The sequence below is a fragment of the Molossus molossus genome, unplaced genomic scaffold, assembly GCF_014108415.1.
Source record: "Molossus molossus isolate mMolMol1 unplaced genomic scaffold, mMolMol1.p scaffold_m16_p_4, whole genome shotgun sequence".
Classification (NCBI taxonomy): domain Eukaryota; kingdom Metazoa; phylum Chordata; class Mammalia; order Chiroptera; family Molossidae; genus Molossus; species Molossus molossus.
Genome location: NW_023425377.1, coordinates 77,816,794 through 77,841,507, shown reverse-complemented (window position 1 = coordinate 77,841,507; position 24,714 = coordinate 77,816,794). Strand labels below are relative to the sequence as shown.

Sequence of the window (24,714 nt, the reverse complement as noted above, 5' to 3'; positions counted from 1 at the left end):
CGGTGAAAAAATAGACTGTGAAGATAACAGGAATAAGCAATGTTCTTCTTTTTAAATCCGTTGACGGCAAGTCACTTTTTTTTCCTGTTTGTTTCTTCTTTTTTTTTTAAAAAAAAAAAAAAGGAAAAAAATACGCTATTTAAAAAAAGAGAATGTCACTGGATACAGTTACACAGAGTTTGAAAAGAAAGCTGACCTCTGCAGCCCCCAGCCTGGCGCCCCCAGAATGCAGGGCTGGAAAGCTACCTGGGGGACAAGGGGTCATGTCACGCCCCCCGCCCTCCTCTGGTTCTGGGGAAAACCCCCATTTGCTCACCCCCCACCCCACCCCGGGACTGCTCATTTGGAATCGGAAGGACACGAGGAATGTGGCAAGTATCTGAAGGCGGCGGCTGGTGCCAGGGGGCTGCTGGGGGCCGCTGAGGGGGGGGCTCGAGGGGCCGCATCGTTCCCAGAGTCCGTGCAGAAATGCTGCCGCCGGGGGTCCAGGCCTCCCAAGGCCCACCCAGCGCGGGCAGAGGCATCTGGCTGGTGGGGTTGGGCCGGGGCGACCATGGCTTTAGGTTGCATAGTGGTCAAAGCTTCCCAGGTACTCCAGAGCCGCCTGGTAACAGAGCTGGTACTCGTCCTGGGGGGACAGGGGCTCGTCAGTGCCTCTCTGCCGATGGCCGCAGAAGCACCCCCACTCCTCAGCCTGGGCGTGCCCTCATGCAGGCTGACTCTCCACCTCGAACCCTCCCCTCTCTGCCTATGGCTCGTGCACATCTTTTAAGACACAGCAGCCCAGCCGTCCCGTCCACCGGCCCCTCCAGGCTCGAAGTCTGTGGCTCCAGCTTCGTCTCTCCAGATCCGGGAGAATTTGAGGACATGGTTAAAGGCCCAACGTGAATTTGATCCCAGGGAAGACCCTTCCCACTCTGTGCCTCAGTTTCCCCATTGAGGGAGCGGTGGTGCTTTAGAATCTGTGGCCTGTCCGAGGATGTCAGCTGAGCTATACACTTAATGTGACTTTGAGACAACCATGAACCCCTCTGCGTCCATTCCACGGACACCCTTATCTCTGGACTTCAATCTACTCTTGTGTCAAGAGTTGACCAGCCCATTTCCAGCCCAAACAGGTGTTGCAGACTACCCATTCCCAGCAAGCCCATCTCACATTGGAGGAAAAGAGGCTCTGGGAGAGGCTGCTGCCTGTCCCGCTCACCTCCGTCTGCACCATGGCCGGCCGCTGGGTCCGCAGCATCTTCACCGTCTGGAAGATGTCCACCACGCCCTCGTACCGCATCCGCTCCAGGACGATGCTGAGCGTGATGAAGACGCCAGTCCTGCCCACGCCGGCACTGAGAGAAGACAGCGTCTCAGGCGGGGGCCCCACTTCCCCGGCATGAGAACAGCCCAGACTGGACTGCCCGTTTCCCCAGCCGGAAAGCGGACCGGGCTCAGGCGTGCTCACCTGCAGTGCACGGAGATGGGGCCGTCCTGGCCGAACTGCTCCTTGGTCTTGTGCACTTGGCCGATGAAGTCGATGAAGCCCTCCCCCGACTTGGGCACGCCCTGCTCCGGCCAGTCCGTGAACTGGAACTGCCGGACGGTCCGAGACTGGCCGTCCTGGGAAGAAGAGCCCAGTCTTGCCATTGAGGTCAGTGGTGGTCATGGCTGTTTCCTGTCCCTGCCAATCCTCCATCCTTCCCCCTCTAACAGTGACATCTTCCACGGAGACACTCCAGTCACTGCCGACAATGCCCTCCTCCACCAACGGTCACCACCCAGTGACCCCTTCTTACATGGACCCTGTCCAGCCCACCGCCCAGCTGCTCCTCTCTCCACCTCTCCAATCCCTTCCACCCCAACCAGAGTGACATCCAACACACCCCTTCTCTGCCACCCTCCACCGTGCACTCAGTGCCACCTAGAGCCCATCACCTTCCCTTCCTCACCACCCAATGTCAGCCCTGGGTGTCCTTCACCATCCAACAGTGCTAGCTCCCCCCACCCACTGCTAACTCATCTCAGAACAGCACCACCCCACACTGCCACCCTCCACCCCTTAGCACCCCCCACCCAACACCGTCACCCTCCACCCTCAGCACCCCCACCCCACACGTCACCCTCCACCCTCAGCACCCCCCACCATCACCCTCCACCCTCAGCACCCCACCCCACACCGTCACCCTCCACCCTCAGCACCCCCCACCATCACCCTTCCCCCTCAGCACCCCATCCCACACCGTCACCCTCCACCCTCAGCACCCCCCACCCCACACCGTCACCCTTCCCTCTCAGCACCCCCCACCCCACACCGTCACCCTCCACCCTCAGCACCCCCCACCCCACACCGTCACCCTTCCCCCTCAGCACCCCCACCCCACATCGTCACCCTTCCCCCTCAGCACCCCCCACCATCACCCTCCACCCTCAGCACCCCCCACCCCACACCATCACCCTTCCCCCTCAGCACCCCACCCCACACCGTCACCCTTCCCCCTCAGCACCCCACCCCACACCGTCACCCTCCACCCTCAGCACCCCCCACCCCACACCGTCACCCTTCCCCCTCAGCACCCCCCACCCCACATCGTCACCCTTCCCCTCAGCACCCCCCACCATCACCCTTCCCCCTCAGCACTCCCCACCCCACACCGTCACCCTCCACCCTCAGCACCCCCCACCCCACACCGTCACCCTTCCCCCTCAGCACCCCCCACCCCACATCGTCACCCTTCCCCCTCAGCACCCCACCCCACACTGTCACCCTCCACCCTCAGCACCCCCCACCCCACACCGTCACCCTTCCCCCTCAGCACCCCCCACCCCACACCGTCACCCTTCCCCCTCAGCACCCCACCCCACACTGTCACCCTCCACCCTCAGCACCCCCCACCCCACACCGTCACCCTCCACCCTCAGCACCCCCCACCCCACACCGTCACCCTTCCCCCTCAGCACCCCACCCCACACCGTCACCCTCCACCCTCAGCACCTCCCACCCCACACCGTCACCCTCCACCCCTCACCACCCCCCACCACCAGCGCACCCTTTTCTACACCAGCCTCCCCAGCGGCCCCCACCTCATCTGTGCCTTTGCTCTCCATGGTTTCAGTTACCTATAGTCAACCACGGTCCGCGATATGAATTCTTTCTGGAACTTCCCATTCAGTGAGTGTTAGATGGTGTGACATTCTGAGTAGTGTGATGAGATCCCACGTCATCCTGCTCTGTCCTGCCCAGTACATGAGTCAGCCCCGTGTCTGGCGTGTCCACGCTGTAGGCACCGCCCACCTGTTTGTCACTCAGCCGCCCTGTCACCGGACTGCAGCACCACAGTGCTCGTGTCGTCACCCTCACTGCACTTCACACTGGCCCAAGCCACTCACCTAACTTTCACTACAGCACCTCGTGGTGGCTGTTCTGCTTCTGTCAGTGTTGTCGCTCTCACTGTCCTCACTGCAGAGCAAGCAGTGTGGCGGGTGTGCACAGGAACACAGTCCGTACAGGCTCGGCACTGTGCACTTTCAGGCACCCACTGTGGGTCTCAGGTAAGTGGGGACCAGTGTGCTCTTCGTCCTCTGTCCCCTAACAGCACCACTGACACTATTACCTCCCGTCTTAGCACAGTCCTTGACCATCCAGTGACGTCACCTTCCAGACTTTCTCCGTCCCCACCACTCAGTCACCGTCTCTCCAGACCTGCCACCCCAAGCAGTGCCGTCCAGTGCCATCACTCTGCCATCTGTCATCCTTCTGGGCCCGATGGCCTGTGTCCCACAGTCCAGCACTAGCGATTCATCCCTCTTCACCATCCAGGGACCTCCTTCGCCTGGCACCTGCTGTCCCCAGTCACGCCCCCCCAGTGAAGCAGTGCCACCCGATGGTGCCATCTTACCCAAAGGCCTCCACCCCCCACCACGTGTCGTCTCCCTTCTCCAATCCCATCCTGCTCTCTGTTGTACCATCCACTGAATGTCCATCATTCCTTACTTCTAGAAGTCGTTTTCCATTGGTTTTTCTTCACCCCCCGCCCCTGCTCTTCCCCAGTCTCCTCTCCCTCTGTCCACTGCTGATAATACGTCGCCCTCACCGGCCTGTAGGGCCTTGTCCCCGGCGCTCTCCACCCTGTCACCCACCTTCTCCAATCCCACCTTCCTCCGCCCTCCAGCAGGACGACCTTCCACTGACTCCACGGTCCCACATCCCACCAATCCAGTGGCACCACCTGATACCACCCAACCTGTGACCAATGCTGCTCCTCGTTCAATCAGCCACTGGCAACATCCTGACCGCCTTTTCCCAACCCCTGTCACCCTCACCCTCCGTCACTCACCAGGGCCACCCTCCAGGGTCAGTCTTCATCGGCCGCCATCTAATACCCACCCTTCTCCCCCACCCATCCCCGCCGTCCTCCACTGCGTCTTCGTCAGCCAACATCTGCTCTGCCTGCTCATTTCTCCTACCGAGCGGTGCCAGTGCCCACTCCCCAATCCCTCTGCTCACCACCCTTCCCTCCCACAGTTCCAGTCGCCACCCAGCTCCCAGCCCTCTAACAATATCCTCCCCAGGGGACAACCCAGTCCCCCCTTACACGATTCCCTTGGGCCGTGCGACTTAGTGACGGGGACACGTGGGGTCAGAGCAGGGACATGACCCTCTCTTTCCCCACGTGGCGGTAGGAGTGACTGGTCAGCTTGCTCTTGCTCCTGCCAACCCCATGCTCATTCCTATCCCTGGGACTCTGCTTCTACCCCAAACTAGGGGAGCCCTCTCCAGATCAGCAGGAAAACATGGAGCCCAGCCTGGGTTCTAGTCCCTGCTGCCAGTCTGTCCCACACTCACTCGGGCGTCTGTGACCTTGAATTCCCGCAGGATGTACTGTGGCATGTTGTATTCCGCCATTGGATCCACCACAAAGTACTGGTAGCGGGCGGAGCGCTCAGCCGGCCAGTACTGGTGACATTTTTCCTGCCGAGGGGATGGCATCGGTGGTCAGCGGGTCCCAGTGCCCACTGGGCCCCGGCTCTGCCCTCCTCGGGCCCCCGCATACCCGGCCCATCTCCCGCAGCTTGGTCAGCATCACCACGATGGTCGAGTTGTTCTCCCACAGCATGCGCCAGAAGTCCTCCGTGGTCTCTGCCAGTGGCCCTTGCGTTGCAATGTAGGCCTTCTGCTGCCTGTGGGGTGGGGGTGTGAGTCTGGGGCTGATGGGGAGCCCTGGGCCTGAGCCCTAAGCTGGCATGATGCTGCCTGGTGGGTCAGGAGCAGAGCAGGACCCCACGCGGCACACCTGCCTGTGCCTGCCTTCCTGGGACCCTGAGCAGTGGCCTGCCCCTCCCGTCTCAGCCAGCCCTCCCAGTGACCCCATTCTGTACACGGGGAAACCATCAGCCTCAGGATACGCTCCAGCTTGTGAAACAGTCACCTGCCTTCCGGCTCCACCTCCCTCAAGGGCCAGCCAACTCGTTTCGAATGTCTGCACAAGCCAGGCTGGCGCTCACACCCAGGCGGCCTCCCTTGGCCACTGCTGCACCAGCAGCACCGACACTCAGCCTGGGCCAGTCTCCGGGATGGGGCACTTGTTCCGAGTAAAACCCCAGCCTGCACCCAGCCTGTGTGCCAGCAGTCGCCTAACCCCCAACACACTCAAATCCTGACAATCAAAGACATCCCCAGACGCTGCCACATCTCCCCGGGAGCAGAATGGCTCAGACTGAGAACCATGACATAAAGGGAAAGATGGACATCAGTCCAGCTCCCTGGAAGATCCCCTCCACCTCCACGGTGTCTGCACGGGACAGCAAGGTATGTGCAGCTCTGTCTCCCAAGCAAGAATGGAGGCCCCTTAGGGACAAGCCTGGGACCCTTCTGGGCCCCAGAAGCACCAGGCGAAGGTGAGGCACCTGTAGCCGTCGATGAAGCTGGCGTTGATGTAGTCAGAGCCCTCCACGCCCCGGATGGGCTGCAGGCAGACCCGCGTGCTCTCGTAGGGCATGATATTCACCAGGCGGTTCTTGAACTTGTTACAAGGCAGATTGGCACTGATGAAGCGGGATGTGTGGGCTTTGGAGTTGGCCAGCCGCTGCGGGAACAAGGGGGCAGGGGCTGCCATCAAAACAGCCTCCAGCCAGAGCGCTAATGGCAGGCAGGGGAATACCACCCCAAACTCGTCCCCGCCGTTAGGGGTGACTTCAGACTCCAGCTCCTCGGACCCCCCGCCCCCATCCTGCCCATAGCAGCCTCCACGTCCTTTCCCACCTTGAACTCGAGTTCCATGCCAGTGACATGCTCGCCAGGCTCCACCTGGGCCAGCTTCTGAATGTAGGCGTAGAGGCTGCGGGCAGGCACCTCTGTGTTGCCACAGCCCACGGCCTCCAGCAGGGCCTCGTGGATGAAGCTGTACTGGTCCTCGGTCTGCACCATGTAGTTGCGCTGGGATCGCATGAGTGTCACATGGCCGTACACGTCCACCGTCTTCTCCGGCTTGATCCGCTCCAGCATGGCGTCGATGACGATGAAGCAGCCTGTGCGGCCCACCCCCGCGCTGTGGAGGCAGGTGCGGGGTCAGGGCCTCAGGGAGGGGTGGGGGCGTGCAGAACGGGCACAGACAGGAGTGTGCGGAGGATGGGCAGCATACCTGCAGTGGACCACGACGGGGCCAGCATCTGGGGGGTTGCAGGTCTTGACTCTCCGGAGGAAGGCCAGGAACGGTGTGGGGTACTCGGGTACCCCGTGGTCCGGCCATGCCGTGAACTGGAACTGGCGGACTTCGCGTTTCTCACTGGAGCCATTCTGGGTACCACAAGGAAACTGCGGGTCACTGCAGCCACCACCCACGTGCAAGAACACCAACGTGCACCCCAGACCACTGTGCCCAAGTGTCCGACTTGTGTGCCCAGCTGCCCCTGGACACAAAGAGGTCTCCACGGGAAAGTTTCATGTCTGCCTCACATGCTGAGGCCCACACTGTGCCCCCACTTTCTCCCCAAACATGCTCCCTCCAGCTCAGCTGATGGTGGGTTCATCCTTCTGGGTGCTCTGACCAGAACGTAAATGTCACACTCTACTCGACTCCCTTCCTGCCTCCAGCACAATCACTGCCTTCAAAGTCTACCCCAAACCTGCCCACTTCTCGCCCTCCTCATGGCGGTCCCCAAGGTCCACCCCCGTCACTGCCCTGGGACCACAAGTGCACCACCCCCACAGTCTGTTCCCCTGAGCAGCGAGAGAGTGCCTCTGAGCATGAGCTAGGTCCCATACTTCCTGTGCCTACAGCCCTTAAGGGCTCCTACCTCTCTTGGGGTAAAAGCTCAAGTCCTCCCGTGGCTCACAGGCCATGCACAACCTGCCCCATCCCCTCCCTGCCCTCATCTCCTCCCTCTCTCCCCACTGTTCACTGAGTCCCAGCCATATGGCCTGCTCACTGTTCTTTCAACAAGCCAGGCACAGTATTGCCCCAGGGCCTTTGCACTAGCTGTGCTCTCTGCCTGGAATGCTATTTCCACATCTCCTTATGGCTCCCTTCCTCACTTCTTCCAGGTCCCCCAGTACACATTCTAATCTTCTCTGTTTTATTTTAATCCTACACATGAGATTTCTTGTCATTTGTGGACCCTGGTCTCAGGGATTTTTGTGAACTTGACCTCCCCTCTCAAAGGCAAGAGAAGTAAAAGAAAAAAAATGAATGGGACTGCATCAAACTAAACAGCTTCTACACTGCAAAAAAAAAACCCATCAACAAAACACAAAGGCAACCAACCAAATGGGAGAAGATGTTTGTAGATGATACCTCCAATAAAGGGCTAATGTCCAAAATATATAGGGTGTCCCCCCAAAACGTATGCTCAAAAAAGTACAATTATAAAGCCAGTGTTTATTAAAATACATTTCATTTTCAAAATGTAATAGAATCTACAGCCACCCTGTATACATTTTTTTGGATACCCTATATAAAGAACTCATACAATTCAACAACAACAAAAATCTGATTAAAATATGGGCAGAGGACCTGAACAATTTTCCAAAGACATACAATGGCCAATAGATATATGAAAATATACTCATCTTTACTAGGAGGAAAATGTAAATCAAAACCACAATGCGGTACCACCTCACACCTGTCAGAATGGCTATTACCAACAAGACAAGTGACAACAAGTACTGGAGAAGAGAAGGAGAAAGGGGCCTCATCCACGGCTATGGAAATGTGAACTAGGACAGCCACTGTGGAAAACAGCATGGACGCTCCTCAAAAAATTAAGACTAGAGCTACCATATGACCCAGAAATCCCTCTTTTGGGTATCTGCCTGAAAAATGTGAAAACACACGTGAATATATATGTACTCCTTTGCTCACTGCAACATTATTCATGGTGGCCAAGATATGGGAACAACCAAGTGTCCTTTGAAGGATAAATGAATAAGGGAGATGTGGCTAAAAAAAAGATGAAATACTGCTATTTGTGACAACATGGATGGATCCTGAGGGCATTATGCTAAGTGAAATAAGGCAGATGGAAAAGAACAAGAACCGTATGAAGCAACAAATGAACAAACTCACAGATACAGACAGCAGAATGGTGGTCACCAGAGAAGAAAGGGACAGGGAGGATAAAGGGGTTAAATATTCAGTGACAGAAGGAGGCTAGACTCCGGTGGTGAGCACACAATGGAGGACAGAGATGTCCCATTATAAAGACATACACCCAAAACGTACACAATGTTATTATCAACCAATGCCACCATAATATGTTTAATTAAAAAAGACTTACTATTTTCATATCTTTGGCCTGTGTCTTGTCCCCTAGACTAAGCCCCACAAGGTCAGGACACGCTGTCTCTCTTGGTCCCGCTGGGTCCCGGGGCCCAGCCAGGGCTGGCACAGTGTGCGCTCAATGTGTGTGAACGAACCAAGAATCCCCACTCCCTCCTCCTGTCCATCCACTCAGCCTCTGGCACTCAGGCCAGGCATGTCAGGGGGGCGTCACGGTGCTAGCAAGCACCTCCTCTCCCCGTCATGACAATAAGAAATGTCCCCTGGACTGCAAATTGCCGCAGGAGAGAACCACCGATGCAAAAGACAGACGGAACCACGGGATGGCTAGCAGCCTTCAGCTAAATACTTACCTAAAGCCTCCCTCTGCCCCAGCCTTGACTGCACAGGCTAGCGGGCTTCTCCAGCTCTGTGTTCCACCCAAGGCTTAAGGCCTCTTAAAGGCAAAGCTGAGACTCTGCCCGAACCTGTCAGAGGCCCAGGGCGGGTAACACCTGGGGCATGATTGATGGCCAGAGGATAACAGTTTCACTGCTAAATTGGGTTCTGCTGGTTTTGTCCCTCTGCTATGGCCAGAGACAAGAGGTGCTCCATTCCAAGCCTCCGTGTCCCCCTCCACAAAGTGGGCTTCATGAGAACGTGGTCAGCCTGGGTCCATATGCTTGGCTCTGTCTGAGGGGAGCTCCCAGGGTGAAGCTGCCCTGGCTTCCTCCTCCACCCCATGCTCCCTCCCACAGCCTGGAGCCCAGCCTGGGCCTACCTTGTGCAGGGAGAAGGTCCGCACACAGAACGTGGCCAGCTCGATGGTGTCCAGCAGCGTGACTTGGATGAAGCCGTAGGTCTCCGTGCCCCTGTTGGGCCAGTACTGATCGCATTTTATCTGTATCAAGCAGGGAATGGAGGTGAGTGTGAGCCAGGGCTGGCTGGGGGCCTGGGGGCAGTGGGGTCTGGGCCTCACCCGTGACTTCTCTTCTAGCCGTGTCATCATGACGATGGTGGCTGAGCGCTGTTCCCACACCATACGCCAGAAGTCACCAAAGGTCTCAGGCAGCGGCCCCTGCGTGGCGATGTATGCGTTCTGCCGCCGGTAGCCATCCACGTAGTTGGCGTTGATGTAATCACTGCCCACAATGCCTACGGCCGGGGTGAGAAGCCAGGCATCGGTGGGGTGCCCTGTCCTTCTAGGCTGGCTCCATGTAGCCCAGCCAGAAGCCCTCCTGGAGTCCCCCAATCTGTCTCCAGTAAACTGTGGGGCACGGGCTTCAGGACTTCTCCCCTTAGCACTGCTGCCATTTGGGGCCCCATCTGTCTCTGTGGGGGGCCATTCTGTGCATCCCTGGCCTCTACCCTCCTAGATGTCACTAGCAACCCCCTCCTCCAACTCACGAGAACAAAAACGTCCCCAGCACTGCCAGCTGTGCCTGATGGCGGAACTGCCCCAGCTGAGCTGGGGATGTAGAGTGACAGATTGAAACACGTAATGGAAGGCGACCATCAGTTAAATACCTGTCTGAAAGTTCCCAGGGGTGTCCCCTAGCTTGTCTACGTGGCTCTGCCCTGTGGCCAAGAGGAACGTGGGGCCTGCGTGCCGTCTGGGGAATGAGAGAGGGCAGGACGGAGCCCGGGCACCCGTGTGCTACCTTCGATGGGCTGGAGGATGACGCGGGAGTGGTCATAGGCAATGACGTTGGCGTAGCGGTTCTTGGGCTTGTTCACTTCAAGATTGGAATGCTCCCACGTGAACTGCTGGCCTGGGTCGATGGACTGCGGGGGAGGGGAGGGAGGTGTCAGGGTGGGCATCGGAGGGCCCGGGAGGGCGGCGGGTGGGGCCCAGCTCACCTCATACTCCTGGGAGAGCTTGAGGCTGTCATTCGCCTTGAGGCGTTCGGTGTGCTCCGCCATGTCCGAGATGGGGATGGGCGGGTGGCTGAGCATGCCTGCGGGGAGAGCAGACCCCGCGGTGCGGGCTTGTCACCAGGGCCAGCCCAGGTCCAGGGGCTGAGGGTGCTCTACAGTGTGAGTCTGCGATGGACGAGCTGCGGTTAGAGGGCGTGGCGGGTGTGGGGACCCCAGGCCTGAGGGTCTGAGAGTGGAGCATCAGCGGCTGCAGCTCCTGGCCAAGCCTGACACCCCTGCTCGGTGTCCTCCGGCTCCTCCCGCTCCATCCCCAACCCATGGGGGAGGGTTGCCCCGGAGGACTTCAAGTTCCTAGTGCCTCGTGGCAGGAAGCAGGCGGGTGACACAGAAATGAAGAAGCAGATGGCAACTAGCTGGGCCTCCAGAGACACTGTTCCCGGGGTGGGAGACCAACACTCCTTTCTGCCCCTTTGGGGTCAGAGGGCCAGAAACGGCCCCTGCCAGGCAGGGCTGAGGGCTTGCCGGGGCGCTTCTCTGCACAGCTTGGGGCAGGTGCACGGAGCCCCCGACTCTGGGGGCCCTGACCTTCAGAGCCCCCAGGGGTGACTGGAGGTACGGGGTGGGCAGGCTCTTTCTTGCTGATGTCTGGGTCTGCCAGACCCTGCTCCACTCCCGGCGGCGCCACACGTGTGCTCACATGTGCTCTCTGCAGCGACATGCCACCACAGAAGCAGCTGTGGTGAACGGTTCGGACGCTGCCAGGCCGGCTGGTAAACAGCTGTTGTTCTGAGCCCACCTCTACTCTATGGGGTCTGAGGCTGGTGTCCATTTGCCTGGTGGCCCTCCTTGCCTGTCCCATGGGTGGGCTCCTGTTCTTACATGTGTATGTATGTGTCTCACCTACATCCCTGTCCCCACCCCCCACTCGCAGTCACAACCAGGGCCCTAAGGGCACATGGAACAGCCCCCCTTTCCCCCTGAAGCCAGTGCAGGACAGGTGGGCAGAGACAGGTGGCGGAATGAAGAACCAAAGATGAAAACGAACGAGGGGCAGGTGGTGAAGGGAGCCGAGAACAGAAAGACACAGGAACTAACTTTCAAAGTGAAACCCCGGCTCCCTGAGGGGGCTGCTGAGGCCTGAATCTGCAGAAACAGCAAACAATAAATAAATGACAACACGCAGGGGCTCCGCCTCCCCCCGCCCCGGTGCACACACAATGGCTGGCCAGCGGACGCAAAGGGCAGAGCGACTTGAACAATGAGGGACGCGCGGTGGCCGGGCCCAGCCCAAGAGCCTAGGGTCGCTGCTGTGCTTCCCTCTGCCTGGAGCTCAGCCATGGCTTTGGAGGCTCCCAAAGTTTTAGGTTCTTCTGTCAATGTCACCCCACACCAATCTAGCCTTGGGCCCCTGTCTTGAGTCAGCAGGGGCATTCTGGAGCATGCAGGGTGGTGAGGAGGAACTTGGAGGCAGAGGAAGGACAGATGGACCCATGCCATGGACTTTAGGAGGACAGCAGCCATCAGCTAAACACGTTTAAAACCCTCATTTGGACGGAAACAACTGACGTAAGACAGAAAAGAGAAAGGAGCACATTAGAGGTGCCAACCGAGACCTTTCATGATCCCTGTGGAGGCTACAGATGCCAGTTAAACACAAATGCTCAAAAGCCTCGTTTGGATAAAAACAGAACTGACATGAGACAGTCCAGCAGCGGAAAAGAGAAAGGAGTCCATTAGGAATGGCAGGTGAGCCCTTGACTGCAGCCGTCAGTTAAATGCGAATGTTTAAAATCTGGTTGGTTGGAAGCAGAAACATGAACCAGTTCAGACACGGGAAGTGGAGACCAGAGTGCAAGTAGAGGGACAGATGTAACCGTGCTATGAGCTTATGAGAAGAACAGCAGCCATCAGTTAGTTACATTAAAAATTCCTTCTTTGATTAGAAGCAGCTGGGCCCATTACGAGGGAGGAGGCGGGGAGTGTGTGGTTCCCTGTACATGTAGACAATCGAGGACAAGATCCTGATTCAGTTTCCCACGAGCCTGGCAGGTGACTTCAGCTTATTCACCTACAGGGAACTGTTTAGAGGCAGAAGGCGCATGACCATCTGTGGCCGTGGAGGGGAGACACAGGGCGTGTGAGAGGTGTCATTAGTGTCTTGCTAGGGGCACATCCCCAGGGAGTGTGGGAACAGACTAGAGGTGTGAACAGAAGCATAGCTCTTTATGCCAGAAGAAAGGAGGAGGGTTTTCTGGTTTTCACATGTCCTTTCAGCTCCTCACAGAAGACAGCAACCACCAGTTAAATGCAAGTTTTCAAAAGCCTCATTTGTTTGTAAGCAGAACCGACCTATGAAAGTTCCAAGCCTGAAACCACGCAGGCATTTGGGAATCAGGATTTTACTGCACTCAGCACAGTTTGGCAAGGCAACGAGGGTCGCCAGGAGGCAGCTCCCCTTCCCCGGCACCTGGGATAAGCACACACCTGGTGTCTGGAAGTTAATGCGTCTCATTTCCACGGGGTCCTTGGGGTGGTGGGGGGCAAGGTCAGCATTGTTCAGGAGGCATTTGGTGCGGGGCTCCGAGTCCTTGCGTTTACTTTGTGGGAGGAAGAGGAAGGCTCAGTAAGTGGCTGCACATGCCCAGAGGTGTGTGCACGTGTGCACGTGCCCCAGGCACTGTGACTGTGTAGCCCAGCCGGTGGGAAACAGACGGTGTATATACACAATGGGGTTCCCAGGACCATGCATATAATGTGTGCAACCCGCAGGAGCGGCCAGGCACCCCCACCCCATGGGCCCAGCACCCTTCCATTCTCCCCCCTCAGCCTCCTTAGGCCTCTGGAGGGCAGGGCCAGTTCTTACCTGTCAGGTTTGCTGCTCCCCAAAGCAGATACAGGTGAGGAGGGAAAAGAGACACGTGAGGGTGTGTTAGCCACAAAGGGCCTGTTCTGTAATGGTGGGTGGCTTTCCTAACCTCTGAGCCTTGGTCTCACCCAGAAAACAAGGCCAATCCTTTGTGCTGGGCCCACTACCCTCCTTTCTAAGCTGAGACATGTCCCATGTGGCCACTATAAGCACTGTCTTCATTAAACCGGACTGAGACAACCTTTATCCCCAATCTTCTTACTGAGTGGAGTGTGGGGATTAAGATGAGTCAAATCACTGGCTGGTGTGCCACTTCCCAAGCTGTGCGACTCTGATCAAGTGGCTTAGCCTCTGAGCCTCAGTTTCCCTGTCTACACGACAGAGGGCTTCAGTGATGATCTTCTGAGATGACCCTTCCTTAGACAACCCCCTTTCCAGTAACCAACCCCTTCCGTCAAGCAGGGGAGCACAGGGGACTCACTTCTTGTAGAGCAAGATGGCAATAACGATGCAGATGATGAAGACCACAGCCAGCACAGGCCCGATCACCCAGATGAGCCCCTCCTCGCCATCCACAATGGGCTGGGGGTCTGGGTTGTCCAGCTGGAAGGGGTCTGAGAAGGGACTGGCTGCGAAGGTCTGCATAAACAGGGGGAGAGGACCTCCACTGGTGTCCATCCTCCTCACAGTGGCCAGAGGGGTCTTATGTCCCTCCCATACTCTGACCCTCCTATGGCTCCTAAGAACACCGACCCTGGGGGTAGCCTGCACGGCCTGGCCCTCGCCCATCTGGCAATCTCCCTATCCCCTCTGCTTCAGCCACTCTGAAGTCCGTTCTGTTCCTCTCGTACCTCCAGACCTTCGCACATGCAAGTCCCAGGATGCTCTTTCTTGTTGAACTCCTACGTATCCAGTCAAACCCCAGTTCCCAGTTCCTTCCTCTAAAACGCCTTCCTCTTGGGATCCCCCCAACTTCAAGTCCTTCCCTCTGCCCAGGAAGCTGGAAAGACCTGTGTGTGGCTCTGAGGTCAGGGCCCTGGGAGTTGGGGCCACTCTGGGGCGTGCCTCACTCGGAGGGTATGGCTGGAAGGACAGACAGCACTCGGGACTTACGGGCTCACTCTTCTGTAGCACAGCAAGCACAAAGAGAACATATCGGTGGCCAGGCTCCAGGCCTCTGTTGTCAAAGCCGCCATACTGCTTCTGGTCGCCGGGCTGGAAGGTGGACGGCAACACGGAGAAGCGAGCTGCAATGTAGGGCCGGGGCGCCTCGAGCTGGCGCGAATGCCGCAGGCTGCGCCTCTGCAGCCGGGAGATGTCCTGGATGAGCTGTGCAAACAGGTGTGGGCTGCTCAGAGCCAGCCGAGATCAACTCGGCTCACGACGGCGAGGACACATCGGTCCCTGGCACATTGGGCCCCAGTCCTCACCTCCTCCAGGTCCATGTCCTCTGGGCTGCCCAGCGGGGTCAGGAACTGGCCGCCACGAGACTTGCGCAGCGGTACCATCACAATGAAGTAGTTCCTATCACAAGATGAAGAGTCGGGGGAGGTTGTCTACAGGTGTGATCAGAGATGCTGTCTAGGGGTGAGTAGGGAGCCCCCTCTCTGAATCACAATGGGGCCTATTGCCCTATAGCCCCAGCTGTATGTAAACCTCCAGGCCTTTGATTTATGCCTTCTGTGTAGAAAGCCTACCCCGTGCAACTGTATTTCTTGAATTCCTACACACCTTTCAAAGCCCCGGCTTCCACGCCCACACATTTTAAAAGTCCTTACTTCTCTGCCTCTTACTGCTATACAAGGAGCTGAGAGTCTGTGCATAGTTGTCTCCCCACCAATCTGGGAACCCAAACCAGGAGGTCAGGCACACAGGAGTGTCAGAAAATGGAGAAGCAGACACAAGGCCATATTAAGTAACTATTCCCAGAAGAAGCACTGGACCTTCAGAGGAACCGCACAAGATGGGGCTGATATAATTCCCATTTTATAGACAGGTGAGGAAAACAGGGACAGAAAGGTCAAGTGGCTGGCCTGTCACACAGCTGGCTAATGGGGACTGAGAGGGACCGCAGGGGTCGGAGAGGTCAAGCATACTGGACGGGCACGGGGCTCTGGCCGTCGGGAAGATACACCATGATGAAGCCGTCGGTGTTGGGCTTGGGGGCCACGCTGGGCTTGCCGCTGAGCAGGTTGAAGGCGGTCCAGGCGGTGACCGTCTGCTGGAGGCCGCCCAGGCTGCTGCCGCGGTTAGTCAGCACGAAGTTGTAGAAGGTGTTGGGCCTGAGGTGCGTGATGAGCTTTTTGGTGGTGCGGCCATCCACGTCCAGCGTGAGCCCATTGTACTGGATCTGTGGGTCAGGGCCGGCTCAGTGGGTTCCGGGCTGACTCCCAACCCGGACTAAGCCTTGATCGTAGACTCGACCCCACTGAACTGATGCCAGACTGAGCCTGAATCCCAGCTAAGCCCTAGCCCCAGGCTGAGCCCCAACTCTGACCGAGTCTCAGTCCTGACAGCCTGAAACCTAAACTGAGCCCCACCTCCTGACAGAGCTGCAGTTCCAGCCAAGCTCCACATGTAACTGAGCCCTAATCCCAAACTGAGCTGAACCCAGACTGAGCCTCAATCCCCATGAAGCCCAGAACCTCTCAGCCCCGAGTCCAGCTGAACGCCGCCACCACCCCAGCAAGCCTCTACTCCAGACCAAGCCCAACCCTGGCCAAGCTCCCAAATCTGCCCCAGGGGGGCCAACCTTATAGGGTGTGGGTGAGTTGTAGTGGTCAGGGAACTCCCAGCTCAGCAGGACTGACGTCTTCATGATCATCTTCACCTTGAAGTTCTTGGGAGAGACTGCCAGGCAGCAGCCAAGCGGGAGAGAGAAGAGAAGCCCCGTGAGTGCCAAGGGTGGGTGGTGGGCAGAAGGGGTGGGGTGGGGCGGCCCAGGCATTCCCTGTTGTCCGCTGTGCCCATGGCCTTCCTGCCTGGCCCTGGCCCGGCCCTGCCTGGCCCTGTCCCAAGACCCTGCTGGGGGAGACGGCGCGGCTGCAGAGAGAAGGTGGGGGGTGGGGGTGGGGTGGGGGATGGTGGTGCCACCGAGGCACGTCCCACCTTTGCCAACGCCAGAGCCTCGGGGTCCAGACTTGCCTCGAGCATCACGAGGAAGCAGAAAAGTGACCACTTACCTGGGCGGGAGAGGGAGGGGGCTGGGGTGGGGGTGGACACAAGGCCTGGTCCGGCTCTGGTGCGGGGGTTGCCGCGCACCTACCTTGGTCCCGCAGGAATGTCCGGTAGCGGACGGGGGGGCTGTATGGGCCGGGGCCCCGGCGCGTGTGGGCCCGCACTTGGAGGTCATAGGCTGTGTCGGGCTTGAGGCCCTGCAGCGTGAGCACGTTCTCAGCGCCCGGCTCGGCTGCTGCTGGCAGCTCAGTCTCTCGGGCAGGGCCCAGGGCACCAGCCTCCCGGACTGCCACCGTGTACTTAACAATGGCCCCATTGCGCTCAGCGGGCACTGGCGGCAGCCAGCGCAGCAGGACAGTGCCAGCCGAAGCGTTGCCAGCAGCCTCGAGGATCTGTGGGTGGCCACGGGGTGTGTCCTCTGGGATGCTCAGGACCTCCGCCACCTCCTCGCCCAGGCCACCTCGGCTCCGGGCTGCCAGCCGGAACACATATGTGGCCCCCTTGTGTACGCCCGATGCCGTGTAGTGGTCCTCATTGGGCAGGAACTCCAGCGTGGCCAGGGGTGATGAGTCTTCTCGGCCGAACTGCAGGCGGTAGCCCAGTACCTGGTCCTCGGCGGTGCCAGCTGGGGGCTCCCAGCGTGCCAGCAGGCTGCCCTCAGGGGTCTGCTGCACCGACAGGGTGGGGCGGCCCAGCACTGTGGGGACACAGGGCCAGCATCAGTGACCATCTGCCAGTCTGGGAGTATGGGTTAGGGGTGGTTTTTTAAAAAGTGGGTCTGAGCCTGGTCGATGTGGCTCAGTGGTTGAGCATCGACCCATGCACCAAAAGGTTGCCAGTTAGATTCCTGGTCAGGGCACATGCCCAGGTTGTGGGCCTGATCCCCAGTAGGGGGCATGCAGGAGGTGGCCAATCGATGTTCTCTCTCATTTATATTTATATTTCTCTCTCCCTTCCTCTTTCACTAAAATCAATCAATCAATACATACATACATACATACATAAATAAATAGTGGGTCTCAGCCCTGGCTGGTTCGTCTCAGCGGTTAGAGCATCGGCCCATGGACCAAACAATCGTGGGTTCAATCTCGGTCAAGGGCACGTACTTCAGCTGCTGTTCGATTCCCCGGCCCCGGTCGGGGTCGTGCGGGAGGCAACCAATCGATGTCTCACATTGATGTTTCTCTACCCCTACCATCTGAAAATCAATGGAAAAATATCCTCATTTGAGGATTAAAAACAACAATAATAAATAAAAGTGGGCCTCAGAAAGGCCTCACTGAGAACCAAAGACTTGAAGGAGGTGAGGGAGGGAGCTGCAGGGAGGTCTAGGAGGAACAGTGTCTCAGGCAGAGGGAACAACCAGTGCAAAGGCCCTGAGGTAGGACTGTGCTGGGTGATGTAAGGAACAGATAGGAGGCCAAGGACTCAGAGGACCCAATGAAGGAAAATATCCACAGATGTCACGGTAGGCCTCATCTATGTACCTCCTCCTTTAATCAGTAAGTTACACATTTCTTGCCTATCTGCCCCTTGCTGGCACCTGATTAGTATCCATGGGACATAGGAGTATCCAAATCCTGGCTGTGCTCTATGGTTTTAACAGTCTGAGTGGTAATGAATGTGACAAAAGAGGTTTTGGGGTCAGGTAAAAAAGAGGGGAAGCTGGGCTCTACAAAGGAAACAAGCTTCTCCACTGCAAGACTTATCAGGACTTTTAATGAACTATGCTATTAGTTAGAGCACAGTGTCTGCAGTGGGTTCATCTTAGCAAACATGGCTCTAATGCAATGTCCCTGAGAGAGGAGGGAGAGACCACGGGAGCCTCCTTGGAGGAGATGACACGGGCACTGGACACTGGAGGATATACAGCCTAGCCAGGCTCAGGAAACAGCATGGGCAGGGCAGGGCTGGCTGCAATGTAGAGAGGGGCTGTGTCCAGCCTGAACGTCAGGCTATGTGGTCGGAGGTGTGGCATCGAGGGTCCCAGAGAGAGAAACGGGTGTGGGAAGTGGAATGGAGGCCTTTCCACAATTTCTCAAACGCACTAAGCTTGTTCTTCTCTCCAAACCTTTGCCTGGGCTGTGCCTTCTGCTTGAAACATCGTTCCCTTCCATTTTCACATCTGTTTCTTTCTCCTCACTCAGCTTAATAATAGCTGGGGCAAAAACAGAACCTTGGGACTGATGGGAGGAGCCAGAGGGGAAACTGAGGTAGGGATGACAGGAGAGAAGGCTTCATGGTGCAGCTGAGAGGTGGGTACACTACCCCAAAGTGACAACCTACCTGGGGTGATCAGAGCCATGATGGGGAATGACAGGGTGCTGGGGGGCCCCACAGGGAGCATCAAACCAAGCCTGTGGGATAGGGGTGGGGAAGCCTTCCCCGATGAGGTAGAAGCGAAGCAAAGACCTAACGGGTGAGGGAGAGACAGCCAGCCCAGAGGAAGGTGTCCAGGCACAGGACGCAGCCGGGTAAAGCCAGGAGGACAAGGGTCAGAGCTGGCTACTGACTTTTTGCATCTGGCTGGAGCCAAGTGGCTGAAGAAGAGTGATGATGAGATGGGGCTGGGCCTTGCTGGGCCCCAAATGCACCCCTGAGCAGCCCCTACCCCTTTGCTCTGGCTGTTCCTCTTGCCCAGTACACCCTCTCCCCACATGGGCTCAAGAACCCTGCAGGGACACTCTGGGGGCAAAGGAGCCACTGGGAGAGGGGGTCTCATACCTGCTCCCTTGGTCACTACCACCTTGGGTTTGCTGCGAGCGCCATCGCCTTTCATAGTGTAGGCGGCTACAGTGATGGAGTAGGTGGTCTCAGGCTGCAGGTTTGTGATGACCATCTCCTGCAGGCAGGGGTGGGGTCAGTGATGCGACTAGCCCTGTCCACCCTCCTTCCAAGACTGGGTTCAAACAAGGTGGATGTGGGATCTGGTTCTCAGGCAGACGTGCACCCGACCTCATGCAGAGACCCCGACAGGTAGCAGGTCCATGCTGAGATGGTCACACGCAGCCTGGTTAGAACAGGGCAGTTGCCTCTGCCCCAGTAATCTGGCTCCCACTCCCATCCCCAGAGTCAGTCCTCCTTGCAGCAGCCAGCAGAGGGGGCCTGTGAGCATCTAAGTCAGGTCTCACCCCTCCTCTGCCCACAGCCCTCTGGGGCTTCCACCTCCTTTGGGGTAAAAGCCCAAGTCTTCCCTGTAACCTACAAGGCCCTGCAATTACTGCCAGATCCCCTCCCTGCTCTCACCTCCTCCTCCTGTTCCCCTCACTCACTCTGCTCCAGCCACATGGGCCTCCTTACTGTTCCTCCAACATGCCAGGCATAGTCCTGCCCCAGGACCTTTGCACAGGCTATTCCCTCTGCCTCCACTATGTCCATTGGTGTGCTGGAATTTCCTATACAAGTTTATGAAAGCCAATGCTTAAATTTTCAGGAATTTTGTGAGCCAGTTATTAAATACAGCCATTATTAAAAAGTAAATTATATAAACTTACAATTAAATAAATAAAAATGTTTTAAAAAGCTATTAAATACTTAATCCCATCCCCCTCCAAACCATTCTGTGTTTACCACTATCTATGCTGCCAAGGTTGTTCTGTTTCTCGTACCTTGTAGTAAAAAACTATACAATGATGAGCTACTGCACCTCTAGCTGGCAGCTTGAAACTGACATGGTGGGAGTATTTACACCAAGCAAATGCCACAGATCAGGGCTGCCCCCCCCCCCCCCCACCTGGAGCTCATATTCACCGGCTGCTACACACTGCCTCCACCAGAGCTGTAACTAGACATACATCCATGTCTCCCATTACCGTCCCTCTCCCACACTGGCCTGTGCCGCAGGGAAGGCAGGCTCAGAGCTCTGTCTTGGTCACTGTCATTCCTGCAGCACCTTACACAGGACCTAGTCTATAGCAGGTGCTCAGTGAATGACTGCTTGTTCAACGAAGGCCATAGCATCCTGACTTGCACACACACCCATGTACACCACCACACGTGTCCATGTTCCCATACATGCACACCACAAACATGGTCCAGCATGCCTGAGAGCTGTGGGGTGTCCCCAGCTCAAGAGCATGAGGAGGGGGGACAGGGATGCATGAACAGAGGGTCTCCTGCCCCTGAGCCCCACAGTTAGTCCCTCCCAGGGTCTTGGTGGGTGGGAGAGGCTGGAACTTCCCTTTGGGAGGGGGTAGGGCCAGTGTCAGCTGAACATCAGACTTGGGGCTCTCAGAAGAGAAAGTGGCCACCACAGTAAAGGCAGAAGACGGCCCAGAGAGGCAGTGACTTGCCCGAAGTCACAGAGCAACCCCAGCTCTGGTCAGGGCCTCTGGAGGATGCCTGGGAGGGTGACAACGGTAGTGCCACAGGCCTTCTTTCCCACCCTGGGCCCCTCTCCACTCAGGGGTCAGAATGAAGCGGACGCTTTGAAGGGAGACATTTCTAGGTCAGGGAGGACTGAGGCAGGTGATAAAAGGGTCAGCTGAGTTGGAAAGTGACCAGTTCTGGTTTGGGTCCTACGGGGTGGGGCGGGGGGGGAGGCTGGCTGACGGTGCAGGGAAGGCACTCCAGACTTCAGGAATGACTTGAGCAGAGGGATGATGAAGACCTCAAGGGGTGGGGGTGGTGACATTGGGAGTCTAGGGGTCAGGCCTCTGCCTTGTGTCCATGTCACCCCTCTGGGGTCCTCAGTAGGTGCCCCCTGGGGCTGCTGTGCCCATTCTGCTCCATGTAAAAGCTGAGACTGCTAGCTCCAAGAGAAAATGGGGTGTGCATCCAGGACCCAGGGGAGGAGACCCTTTGACAAGGGGCGTGCTGGGGGGTCAGGGAGTCACAGAATGGCAAGACACAGCCCGCGGAAAGAGCACGCCAGTGGCTGAGGGCATTACTTACATATTCAGCTGTGTCATCCGTCTCCCACTGAGCGTGGGAAGAGGCGGCAGGGAAGAGAGGAGGAGATGAGCAGGTGGCCAGAGAAGACAGAAGCAGCGAGAGGGCAGGAGCACAGGGTCGGGGCACATCCCTGCCCGCCTGGAACTCCACCCGCCCAGGCCCTGCCCCAGAGCCCGACCCACCTGGGCATCGGCCAGCATGATGTCCTTGATTCGCGGTGGCCCCCGGGCCTCGGCACCCTCCATACGCACATAGTGGACCTGGTAGCCGCGGATCTGGCCATGCTGCCGGCCTGGTGCAGGTGAGCGCCACAGCACACGGATGGCCGTGGCATTGAGAGCCTCCGCCTCCACCTTCCGGGGTGGCGCGCTGGGCACTGGCGGGAGCAGGAAGGGGGAAGCGGGGAACGAAGGGGAGGGTGGGGGACGCCGTTACTGGGGCACCCGGCCCCCAGGCAAATGCCCGATGCCAGGATGCCAAGTGGCTGCTAGTTAACCAGGCGCTCTAAATACACATCGCCAGCTGGGAGGGCATGCCTCCTTCACGCCTCCCCCAGCCCCCAGAGAGGGCTCTGATGGTGTGCCCCATTTACAGATGGGCAACTGAGCATCCCTGTGCCCATGGCTACCTCCCAGGGCCACATGACATGAGGGCCACCCACGCCCTGTTCTAAGAACTTTAGGCACACTGCCAGCATCCTCACAGCATGCCATCCAGACAGGGCTCTTTTCCTCATGTACAGATGGGAAAACTGAGGCCCGGAGAGCTGACTCCATGATCACAGGGTTAGAAAGAGGCAAAGCAGGGTCTGAACCCAGGCAGTCCAGCTGCATGCTCCTATGTACCCCTGTATCCACCTAGCCCACTCAGCACTGGAGATCTTTCTCAGCCGTCCCCAGACAGAGTCCTCTTCATCCTCCCCATGAAGGGCTGCTTCATCTCTTCCCCACGCTTAGGACACCATGTGGGGCTGCCAACCGAACCTTCCAGGCCAACAACTCAGAAAGCAAACCAGGTTCAAAGGGCTCAGTTTTACTGGGGACGCTGCTCACTTCGTTTAGCCCAGGCCCTCAGCTTCCATCACCCGAGCACCCTCCTCACTTTCTGCCTGGCAATTAGCCACGGCAGGAATATCGACACCCCAGAATTTGACCAATGGTACAAATCAGTCTCCATCTCCCAGAGAACTGGCAGTTAAATGTTATCAGCACATAGTCTACCTACTCTCAGGTAGGATGGTTCAGACCCAGGAAGCTGCAGATCCTGGCTCATCCCAAGATAAGTCTAAAAACTAGATTTCTGGGGTCAGGGACCATGCATTTTTTTGCAAGTGCTACTTGGTCTTCTTACACTTTGTTTCCATGGTTTCCACCATTGGACCAAAATACAGGGCTGCCAGCTCAACTTTCCAGACACAAGGCTCAGGGAACAAATGGTGCCCAGAGGTCTCGAACAGAGAATTCCAGTCAAAGAGCCCAGGCTTTCTTGGGGAGGCTTCGTGTCTCCCTCTCATAACAGTGGCATCTACCTTTGGGCCACCAGCGAGCCCCGTTTTCCAGATAGGAGGCTCCAAGGCGGGGTGGACTGGGGCCCGCGGGGGTCTCCAGGCCAGGGCAGTGCTTACCGTCCTCGTCGGTGCGGATGACCACGGGCGAGCTCTCGGGCCCTGGTCCCACCTCTGTATGAGCGACCGTTGTGATGCGGTACTCCGTCCACTTGTCCAGTGCCTCCAGCAGGATCTGAGTGGTGGTCGGGGGGATGCCGTTCACCTCCTTGGGTTGCGGGTCCTCCGAGCCCAGCGGTCGGTAGCGGACGCTATAGCTCACCAGGGCCCCGTTGTGCGTTTCCGGCGGTGGCGGGCGCCAACTTACCAAAATGGCCGTGGAACGTGTGCTGACACACTTAACATCTTGAGGGGGGGCAGACGGTTCTATTGGAGGGGGGAGAACGTGGGGGTGGGGAGGGGAGGCGGGATGGGCAGGGAGGGGGCGGGGAAACAAAAGATGGGAAAGAGAAAATAAAAAAGAAGATGATAACAAACAAAACAGGACCAAAGCAAAGAGAAGTCGAACCCAAAAGAAGTGGGTGTCAACCAAAAGTGAGATGGGTGGGTGGGGTGGGGCTGGGAGGGCTGGCCAAGAACACTGCACTCACTTCTGTGGCTGCACCTACACGACATATGGTAGGTCCTAGGCAGTGTGCAGCCAGTCCCTGTGGAGCGCATGTGCGCCATGCATTGTGACAAAAGGAATAGCAACAAAAGCCCCATTTCCTGGGCACCCACTGTGGGTCAGGCACTATGCCAAGTAGACTAGCAATAAAAGCCCTATTTACTGGGCACCTATTATGTGTAAGACATGGTGCCAAGGGCTTCACAGAACACAAAAAAAGACTCTATGTATTGCCCTGGCCAGGTGGCTTGGTTGGTTGCAGCATCATCCCCATACATCAGAAAGGTTGTGGGTTTGACTCCTGGTTAGGGTACATATCTAGGTTTCAGGTTTAATCTCTGGTTAGGGTGCGTGTGAGAGGCAACCGATGGATGTTTCTCTCTCTCTCTCCCTCCCTTCCTCTTTCTAAAATAAATAAAAACATATCCTCAGGTGAGGATTTAAAAAAGCGCATCAATTTATTGAACCCCTACTATATGCCAAGCACCATGCCAAGTACTTCACAGAATAGTAAATATACTTATTTATCAAACATCTATTATGTGCTAGACATTGTGCCAGAGGAATAGCAATAAAAGCTGCATTTACTGGGCACCTATGTGCCAGCCACCATGCCAAGTGGAAAAGCAATAAAGCCCCATTTAAGCAACTATGTGTAAGTCATGGTGCCAAGGGCTTCACAGAGGATATTTAACACCTACTGTGTGCCAGGCACTGTGCCAAAAGATTAGCAAAAGCTCCATTTATTGGGTACCTAGTATGTGCCAGGCACAGCACTAGGGATGGGATAACAGTAAACACATTAATTTACTGAATACCTACTTTGTGTCAGAAGAATAGCAATAAAAGCCCCATTTATTAGGCACCTACTGTGTGCTTGGCACCTATGGTACAAAGAGTTCCATAGGATAATAGTAAATGCATTAATTTACTGAACACCAACTGTGTGCCAGGTGGACAGCACTGCCAGGGAATAGCAATAAAAGTC

General features: G+C 57.1%; 1 protein-coding gene across 12 annotated transcripts in view; it reads right to left on the bottom strand.

Annotated features, from left to right (window-relative positions):
- Nucleotides 1–334: 334 nt before the first annotated feature.
- PTPRS (protein tyrosine phosphatase receptor type S) overlaps nucleotides 335–24,714 on the bottom strand; it is a 99,489-nt gene continuing 75,109 nt past the window's right edge. For 4 of the 12 annotated variants that reach the window (XM_036239751.1, XM_036239762.1, XM_036239750.1 and 1 more), the window contains 25 exons: nucleotides 23,180–23,485; nucleotides 21,738–21,931; nucleotides 21,556–21,582; nucleotides 19,387–19,504; nucleotides 16,751–17,359; nucleotides 16,238–16,335; nucleotides 15,582–15,835; nucleotides 14,916–15,009; nucleotides 14,599–14,814; nucleotides 13,967–14,124; nucleotides 13,483–13,494; nucleotides 13,104–13,216; nucleotides 11,715–11,762; nucleotides 10,602–10,699; nucleotides 10,403–10,526; nucleotides 9,721–9,896; nucleotides 9,523–9,642; nucleotides 6,627–6,781; nucleotides 6,248–6,533; nucleotides 5,893–6,071; nucleotides 5,040–5,166; nucleotides 4,832–4,957; nucleotides 1,454–1,608; nucleotides 1,205–1,340; nucleotides 335–628 (listed from right to left, as the gene is read on the bottom strand). In XM_036239751.1, coding sequence (XP_036095644.1) covers nucleotides 560–628; nucleotides 1,205–1,340; nucleotides 1,454–1,608; nucleotides 4,832–4,957; nucleotides 5,040–5,166; nucleotides 5,893–6,071; nucleotides 6,248–6,533; nucleotides 6,627–6,781; nucleotides 9,523–9,642; nucleotides 9,721–9,896; nucleotides 10,403–10,526; nucleotides 10,602–10,699; nucleotides 11,715–11,762; nucleotides 13,104–13,216; nucleotides 13,483–13,494; nucleotides 13,967–14,124; nucleotides 14,599–14,814; nucleotides 14,916–15,009; nucleotides 15,582–15,835; nucleotides 16,238–16,335; nucleotides 16,751–17,359; nucleotides 19,387–19,504; nucleotides 21,556–21,582; nucleotides 21,738–21,931; nucleotides 23,180–23,485 — 3,998 coding nt within the window. In that variant the 3' untranslated portion in view covers nucleotides 335–559. The remainder of the gene's footprint in view (nucleotides 629–1,204; nucleotides 1,341–1,453; nucleotides 1,609–4,831; nucleotides 4,958–5,039; nucleotides 5,167–5,892; nucleotides 6,072–6,247; nucleotides 6,534–6,626; nucleotides 6,782–9,522; nucleotides 9,643–9,720; nucleotides 9,897–10,402; nucleotides 10,527–10,601; nucleotides 10,700–11,714; nucleotides 11,763–13,103; nucleotides 13,217–13,482; nucleotides 13,495–13,966; nucleotides 14,125–14,598; nucleotides 14,815–14,915; nucleotides 15,010–15,581; nucleotides 15,836–16,237; nucleotides 16,336–16,750; nucleotides 17,360–19,386; nucleotides 19,505–21,555; nucleotides 21,583–21,737; nucleotides 21,932–23,179; nucleotides 23,486–24,714) is intronic. The other 8 variants (XM_036239753.1, XM_036239754.1, XM_036239758.1 and 5 more) reach the window with 5 other exon arrangements.